The 8337-nt window shown below is 46.8% G+C and overlaps 2 protein-coding genes across 2 annotated transcripts in view; one reads left to right on the top strand and one right to left on the bottom strand.

Moving 5' to 3' along the window:
* Nucleotides 1-2728, top strand: part of SETD2 (SET domain containing 2, histone lysine methyltransferase) — a 51231-nt gene extending 48503 nt beyond the window's left edge. Inside the window, exon 20 of the mRNA XM_027703614.1 lies at nucleotides 2474-2728. Coding sequence (XP_027559415.1) covers nucleotides 2474-2635 — 162 coding nt within the window. The 3' untranslated portion in view covers nucleotides 2636-2728. The remainder of the gene's footprint in view (nucleotides 1-2473) is intronic.
* A 4071-nt stretch (nucleotides 2729-6799) lies between these two features.
* The window catches only part of LOC113977480 (tumor necrosis factor receptor superfamily member 16-like), a 4842-nt gene continuing 3304 nt past the window's right edge, over nucleotides 6800-8337 (bottom strand). The window contains exons 4-6 of the mRNA XM_027703613.1: nucleotides 7986-8160; nucleotides 7753-7901; nucleotides 6800-6968 (exon numbers count right to left, since the gene is read on the bottom strand). Coding sequence (XP_027559414.1) covers nucleotides 6859-6968; nucleotides 7753-7901; nucleotides 7986-8160 — 434 coding nt within the window. The 3' untranslated portion in view covers nucleotides 6800-6858. The remainder of the gene's footprint in view (nucleotides 6969-7752; nucleotides 7902-7985; nucleotides 8161-8337) is intronic.

Here is an 8337-nt window from a genome sequence, read left to right as displayed (position 1 = left end):
AGGGACACAGGAACATGGGAAAATGGGATACAGGGACATGGGGATGTTAGAACATGGAGACATGGGTATAGGGACATGGGAATATGGAAAAATGGGATTCAGAACATGGGGACATGGGTGCAGGGACATGGGAATATGGGAAAAAGGGATACAGGGGCACAGGGACATGGTGGGTACAGGGACATGGGATATGGGGACATGGGGACACAGAGTGTACAGGGACACGGACACATAGGGACACAGGGACATGGTGGGTACATGGGATGTGGGGACATGGGGACACGGAGGGTTGTGTCACCCCATCCATTGGATCCACCTGGAGGAAAAGGGAAGGAAAGGAGCAACGGTGTGGGGAATAACAGGGAGTACTTGGGGAATATCAGGAAATATCAGAGGAATATTTGGGGAAAAACCAGCAAAATAGTTTGGGGAGTGATAGAAAATATTTTAGGAAAAACAGCAAATCTTTGGGAAACAATAGGAAAATGGTTTGGGGAATAGCTCGGGAATAATAGCAAATATTTGGGGAATAACAGCAAAATGGTTTGGGAAATAGATGGGAAATAGTAAGGAATATTTGGGGAATAACAACAAATTATCGGGAGAATAATGGCAAATATTGGGGGAATGTTTGGAAAGTAGTAGAAAAGTTGTTTGAGGAATATTTGGGGAATAATGGGGAATATTTGGACAATGTCTGGGGGAATAATAGGGAAATAGCTTAGGGAATATCTGGGAAATAATAGCAGATATTGGGGGGAAAATACCAAATATTTAGGGAATATTGGGGGAATAATAGCAAATTATTGAGAGAATAACAGGAAATATTTGTAAAGTAATAGAAAACTGATTTGGGGAATAATAGGAAATATTTGGGGAATAATGGAGAGTATTTGGGGAATGTTTAGGGAATAACAGGAAATATTTGGGCAATAATAGGAAAATAGATTAGGGAATACTTGGAAATAACAGCAAATATTTTGGGGGAAAATATCAAATGAGTTGGGAGAATAATAGGAAATATTTGGGGAATAATGGGGAATATTTGGAGAATAATGGGGAATATTTGGGGAATAATGGGGAATATTTGGAGGATTTTTGAAGGAATAATAGAGAAATATCTTAGGAAATATCTGGGAAATAATAGCAAATATTGGGGGAATAATATCAAATCTTTAGGGGATATTTGGGAAATAACAGACAATAATTAGGGGGATAATAGGAAATAATTGGGGAATATTTGGGGAATAATAACCAATTGGAGTGGTTGGGGAATATTTGGGCAATGATAGGAAAATAGCTTGGAGATGTTTGGAAAATAATAACAGGTATTTGGGAACAACAGCAAATATTTTGGGACTATTCAGGGATTAATAGCAAATTAATTGTGGGAATAATGGGGAATATTGAGGGAATAATGGAGAATGTTTCGACAATGTTTGGGGGAATAATAGGGAAATAGCTTAGGGAATATCTGGGAAATAATAGAAAGTATAGGGAGAATAATATCAGATATTTAGGGAATATTGGGGGAATAATAGACAATTAATTGTGGGAATAGTAGGAAATATTTGGGGAATAATAACCAGTATTTGGGGAGTGGTTGAGAAATAACAGGAAATATTTGGGCAATAATAGGAAAATATCTTGGGGATGTTTGGAAAATAATAGCTAATATTGGGGGAACAACAGCAAATATTTAGGGAATGTTTGGGGAATGATAGCAAATTAATTGGGGGAGTAATGGGAAATAAGAAATATTTGGGGAAAACCAGCAAAATAGCTTGGGGAATATTTGGGAAATAATAGCAAATATTTGGGGAATGATGTCAAGGATTTAGGGAACATTTGGGAAATAAGAGCAAATTTTTTGGGACAATAATAGGAAATATTTGGGGAATAATGGGGAATATTTGGAGAATGTTTGGGGAATAATAGGAAATTAACTTAGGGAATATTTGTGGAATGATAGACAATGGATTGGGGGAATAATGTCAAATATCTAGGGAATATTGGGGGAATAATAGGCAATGAATTAGGGGAATAATAGGAAATATGAGGAATATTTGGGGAATAATAACCAATTGGAGTGGTTGGGGAATAATGGAGAGTGTTTGGGGAATAATGGGGAATATTTTGGGAATAACAAATATTTGGGCAATGATAGAAACAGAGCTTAGGGAATATTTGGAAGTAACAGGAAATATTTGTGGGGAAAAATAGGAAATGAATTGGGGGAATAAAAGGAAATATTTGGGGAATATTGGGGAATGTTTATGTGAGGAATGTTTATTTAGGGAATGTTTATTTGGGGAATAACAGGAACTATTCAGGCAATAATAGGATCAAAGCTCGGGGAATAGTTGGGAGTAACAGGAGTTCCTTAGGGAATAATGGCCCAGTGGGCTGTGGAATGGCCAGGCCGGGGCTCAGTGGGAATTCCAGGCCTAACTCAGCATTCCCACATTTCCAGCTGACCCACGGGGTGATGAACAAGGAGCTCAAGTACTGCAAGAACCCCGAGGACCTGGAGTGCAACGAGAACGTCAAACACAAAACCAAGGAGTACATCAAGAAGTACATGCAGAAATTCGGGATCCTCTACAAGCCCAAAGAGGACACGGAGCTGGAATAGCACCTGGAATAACACCCCCCCACCAGGATTGGCCGTTTGGAGCCCCCCAACCTGGGAATTTTATTTTCCCCGTGACATTTTTTTTTAAAGGAAAGGAACCGTCGTTCCCGACGCCGCGGCCCGGCCGGGCTTTGCCAGGCCTGGTTTTCCTGAGCCGGGCTTTACCAGGCCTGGTTTTCCCAAGCTGGGTTTTGCCAGGCCTGGTTTTCCTAAGCTGGGTTTTGCCAGGCCTGGTTTTCCCAAGCTGGGCTTTGCCAGGCCTGGTTTTCCCAAGCTGGGCTTTGCCAGGCCTGGTTTTCCCAAGCTGGGCTTTGCCAGGCCTGGTTTTCCTAAGCTGGGTTTTGCCAGGCCTGGTTTTCCCAAGCTGGGCTTTGCCAGGCCTGGTTTTCCCGAGCTGGGCTTTGCCAGGCCGGGTTTTCCTGAGCTGGGCTTTGCCAGGCCTGGTTTTCCTAAGCTGGGCTTTGCCAGGCCTGGTTTTCCCAAGCCAGGCTTTGCCAGGCCGAGCGTTGCCGGCGCCGCTCTCGAGCTCTGTATTATATTTTAACGTATATGTGAATATATTGATAATAATTTGCTTTTTTTCCGTCGCTTTTAGCCCTGAACTTGCCGATCCCACGGGAACACTTTGCCAGGAATTGTTTTGGGGTTATTCCCGTTTTTTTTTTTGTTTTTTTTTTTTTTGAGTTGTCTCCTCGGTTTTCCCTCCCCCTCCTGCGAGGTTTCCCTGTGTTTTTCCCTGTAAATAACTGCGGATTTCTGGCCATGTGGATAAGATTGATTTTACTGCTTCGAGCATTTTACTTTCTCCAATTTTTACGGAAACTTTTTTTGTAAAAAACAAAAAAGGCAAAAAAAGAGAAAAAAATAAAAAATCCAAAGAAAAACGAGGCCCCCCCCCAAAAAAAATCCAAATTGACGCCGGACGCGGGTGGGAGGGGCTGGCTCCAGGGAGGACTCCCCTGTGACCCTCAGGATTCCCGGGAATCCTTGGGGAGTGGGAAAGGGGGGAGGTTGGGGTGACCTGGGAGCATTTTGGGGTTAAAAAGGCCCTTTTATGTTGCAGGTGCCACCAGACTTGGGGTCCTTGGGGTGTCCCCACAGCCAGGGAGACTCCAGGGGCTGTGTGGGATGGGGGGATGTGGGGACACCTGAGATGTCCTGGGGACGTGGGGGGACACACGGACACCTGAGGGGACACACGGACGCCTGAGGGGACACATGGACACCTGAGGGGACACATCCCGGGGCCACGTGGGTGGAAGGACACAGGGACAGCCAAGGACACACAGCCCAGGGACACACGGACACCTCGGGAATGACAGCAGGGATTTGGGGAAGAACAGCTCCAGAACTGGAGGAATAACGGGAAATATTTGGGGGACAATGGGAAATAATTGGGGGATAATGGGAAATAAAGGGGGAGGAAGAGAAAAATGGTTTGGGGAATAACAGGGAATATTTGGGGCAAAACAGCAAATGTTTGGGGAATAATAACAAAAATGGTTAGGAAAGAGTAGGGGAATAACAGCCAGGATTTGGGGAGTGTCTGGGGAATGACAGGAAATATTTGGGGAATATTAGGACAAGAACAGGAAAATAGCTTAGGGAATATTTAGGAATCATAGGGAATATTTGGGGAACAATAGCAAGTGTTTGGGGAATTTTTGTGGGATAATAGTAAGTATTTGGGGAATATTTGGGAAATAACGGGAAGTACTTGGGGAATAATGGCAAAATAGTTTGGGAAATAACAGGAAATATTTGGGGAATAAAAGGAAAATAGCTTAGGAAATATTTTGGAAATACTGGGAGAACAAAACTAAATATTAAGGGAATATTTGGGGAATAATAGCAAATTGATTGGGGGAATAATATTTGGGAAGTAACAGACAAGTCGTTTGGGGAATAATAGGAAATATTTGGGCAATAATGGGAAAATAGCTTGGGAAATGTTTGGAGAATAATGGCAGATTTGGGGGAATAATTCCAAATGTTTATTAGCAAATTCATTGGGGGAATAATGGGGAATATTTGGGAGAATAAAAGGAAAATAGCTTAGGCAATATCTGGGAAATAATAGCAAATATTGAGGGAAAGATACCAAATATTTAGGGAATACTGGGGGAATAATAGCAAATTATTGAGGGAATAACAGGAAATATTTGGAAAATAAAGTAATTTGGGCCATGATAGGAAATATTTGGGGAATAATGTGGAATATTTGGGGAATGTTTAGGGAATGAGAAGAAATATTTGGGCAATAATAGGAAAATAGCTTAGGGAATATTTGGAAATAACAGCAAATATTTCGGGGAAAAAAGCAAATGAATTGGGGGAATAACAGGAAATATTTGGGGAATAATGGGGAATATTTGGGGAATAATGGGGAGTATTTGGAGGATTTTTGGAGGAATAATAGAGAAATAGCTTAGGGGATATCTGGGGAATAATATCAGATCTTTAGGGGATATTTAGGGAATAACAAACAATTAATTAGAGGAATAATAGGAAATATTTGAGGAAAAATTGGGAAGTAATAGACAAGTCATTTAGGCAATAATAGGAAATATTTGGGGAATAATAACCAATATTTGGGGAGTGCCTGGGGAATAACAGGAAATGTTTGGGCAATAATGGGAAAATAGCTTGGGGAATGTTTGGGACATAATTGCAAAATGGGGGAAACAACACCAAATATTTTGGGAATATTTAGGGAATAATAGGAAATTAATTGGGAGAATAATGGGGAATACTGGGGAGAATAATGGGGAATGTTTAGGGAATAACAGGAAATATTTGGGGACTAATGGGGGTTATTTGGGGAATAATAGGGAATGTTTGGGGGAATAATAGAAAACTGCCTTAGGGAATATCTTGGAAATAATAGCAAGTATTGGGGGAATAATATCAAATATCTGAGGAATATTGGGGGAATAATAGGCAATTAATTGTGGGAATAACAGGAAATATTTGGGGAATAATAGGAAAATAGCCTGGGGATGTTTGAAAAACAAAATAGCAAATTAATTGGGGAATAATAGGAAATATTTGGGGAATAATGGGGAATATTCGGGGAATGTTTGGGGAATATTTGGGGAATAATAGAAAATTGCCTTGGGGAATATCTGGGAAATAATTGCAAGTTTTGGGGGAATAATAGACAATTAATTAGGGGAATAATAGGAAATATTTGGGGAATAATAACCAATGAGAGTGGTTGGGGAATAACAGGAAATATTTGGGCAATAATAGGAAAACAGCTTGGGGATGTTTGGAAAATAATAACAGGTATTGGGGAACAACAGCAAATATTTTGGGACTATTCAGGGATTAATAGCAAATTAATTGTGGGAATAATGGGGAATATTTAGGGAATAACAGGAAATGTTTGGGGACTAATGGGGATTATTTGGGGAATAATAGGGAATGTTTGGGGGAATAAGAGAGAACTCCCTTAGGGAATATCTGGGAAGTAATAGCAAGTACTGGGGGAAAAATATCAAATATCTGGGGAATATTGGGGGAATAATAGGCAATTAATTAAGGGAATAACAGGAAATATTTGGGGAATAATAACCAATTGGAGTGGTTGGGATAACGGGAAATATTTGGGCAATAATTGGAAAATAGCTCAGGGATGTTTGGAAAATAATAACAGGTGTTGGGGAACAACAGCAAATATTTTGGGACTATTTAGGGATTAATAGCAAATTAATTGTGGGAATAATGGGGAATGTTGGGGGAATAATGGGGAATGTTTGGGGAATCACACCTGAAGGGACACATCCCAGGGACACGGGCTTTTGGGGACACCCAGACACACAAGGACACCCATCCTGGGGACACAGGGACACATCCCAGGGACTCCTGGGGACACTTGGGACACTCGTGTCCCAGGGACACAGGAGGACACATCCTGAGGACACCTGGGGACACTTGGGACACACAGTCCGGGGACAAATGGACACCTGGGACACCTGAAGGGACACATCCCAGGGACACACATTTCCAAGGACACACCAACAGCCGAGGACACAAATCCTGGTGGCCCCCAAGCGACAGTTTAATGCCCCCACCCAGGACCAGCCCCATTCCCGCGTCCCCCCCCCTCCATCCCACACCGAGGCCACCGAGGACCCCCGGTCCCACCCCCAGGATCCCTATAAAAGTACAAAAGCCCCTTAAACCCCCCAGGAATCCGTCTGGAAGCGGCGCCGGGGGTGTCACACGGCGGAGGTGACATCCCCCGCTGTCCCCCCCAGCTCCAGCAGCCGCTCCAGCTCCTCCTGCCGCCGCGGGGACACCGGGAGCGGGGGCGGCCCCTCGGGGGGGGCTGTGGGAAAGGATGGGGGATGTGTCAGCATCCCGGGATTCCACACGGCACCCGGGAGAGAGATCCATGGGGACGGGGGCGCCCTGACCCCATCCAGGTGCTCCCCGATCCCGCTTGGGGTGCTGCCCAGCCCCATTCAGGGGGTCCCCAACCCCTTTGGGGTCTCCCTGACCTTATCCATGCGCTCCCCGACCTCATCCAGGTGCTCCCCAACCCCTTTGGGGTCTCCCCGACCTCATCCAGGTGCTCCCCGATCCCATTTGGGTGTTTTCCAGCCCCATCCAGGTGAATCCCATGGTAGGGACGCACCAGAACCCCTCTGGGTGTTCCCTGGCGTTCAGGTGTCCCCCCAAATCCATGCGGGTGCTCCCCGGGATACAGGTGCACCCCAAAACCCCCGTGGGTGCTCCCGGGGCCGTGTTGTTCCCCCCCAAACCCATCTGGGTGTCCCCTGGGCCACGGTGTCCCCCCAAGCCCCCGTGTGCTCCCCAGAGCGCCCCAACCCCCAAATCCAGATGCCCCCCAAATCCAGACATTCCCCGACCGCCGCCCCCCAAACCCGCAGATGCTCCCCCCAAATTCCCGCGTGCCCCCCAAACCCTGACCCCCCCGAAGGGATGGGTGTTCCCCAAAAACCTTGAGCGCCCCCCGAATCACCCCTGACCCCACACGGGGCTGGCTGCCCCCCCCCCACCCAAACCCACAGGTGTCCCCCCCTGAATTCCCAAACCCTGGGAATTCAGGGCCGCGCGTCCCCCCAAATCCCCGGGTTCCCCCCCCAAACCCCCACCGTGCTGGGGGGGCTCCTGCGGGCCGGGGGTGTCCAGGAAGACCCCGCTGTCCCCGCGGAGCTTCTCCCCGTCCGGCGACATTCCCGCATCCCCCGCGTCCCGCGCCTTGTCCAGCTGCCGCTTCTTCCTGCACGTGTCCCAGCTTTGGGATGGGGGGAAACACACGGGGGGGGTCACCGGGGGTCCCCAAATCCTTGTGTGCCCCCCCGGGACCCCCAAAACTCACCACTTGAAGGCCACGTAGGCGACGAGCCCCACGACGACGGCGGCGAGGAGGGCGCAGTACAGCGGGATGGTGGCACCGGGGGGCGGCTCGGGGGGGTCCCCCGGAGCCGGGGGGGTCACACGGGGGTCCCCCGACACCGGGGGGGTCCCCCCGGGAACCGGCACCGCGGCCGCGTCTGTGGGGACCGGGCGGGGCGAGCCCAAAGGTTAGAGGAGGTTTGGGAGTGTCCGGATGTGCCTCAGTTTCCCCGTGGAGGGAAATTGGGGTGGGGAACAGGGAATGGGGGGAGGGACCTGATTTTGGGGTCACCCCAAGAGTCACGTGGGGAAACGGCCATAAAAAAGGGGGGAGG

Source organism: Neopelma chrysocephalum, unplaced genomic scaffold (assembly GCF_003984885.1).
Source record: "Neopelma chrysocephalum unplaced genomic scaffold, ASM398488v2 Primary Assembly neopelma1_243, whole genome shotgun sequence".
Taxonomy (NCBI): domain Eukaryota; kingdom Metazoa; phylum Chordata; class Aves; order Passeriformes; family Pipridae; genus Neopelma; species Neopelma chrysocephalum.
The sequence above is the reverse complement of the archived record's forward strand: the minus strand, read 5'-3'. Positions and strand labels throughout refer to the sequence as shown.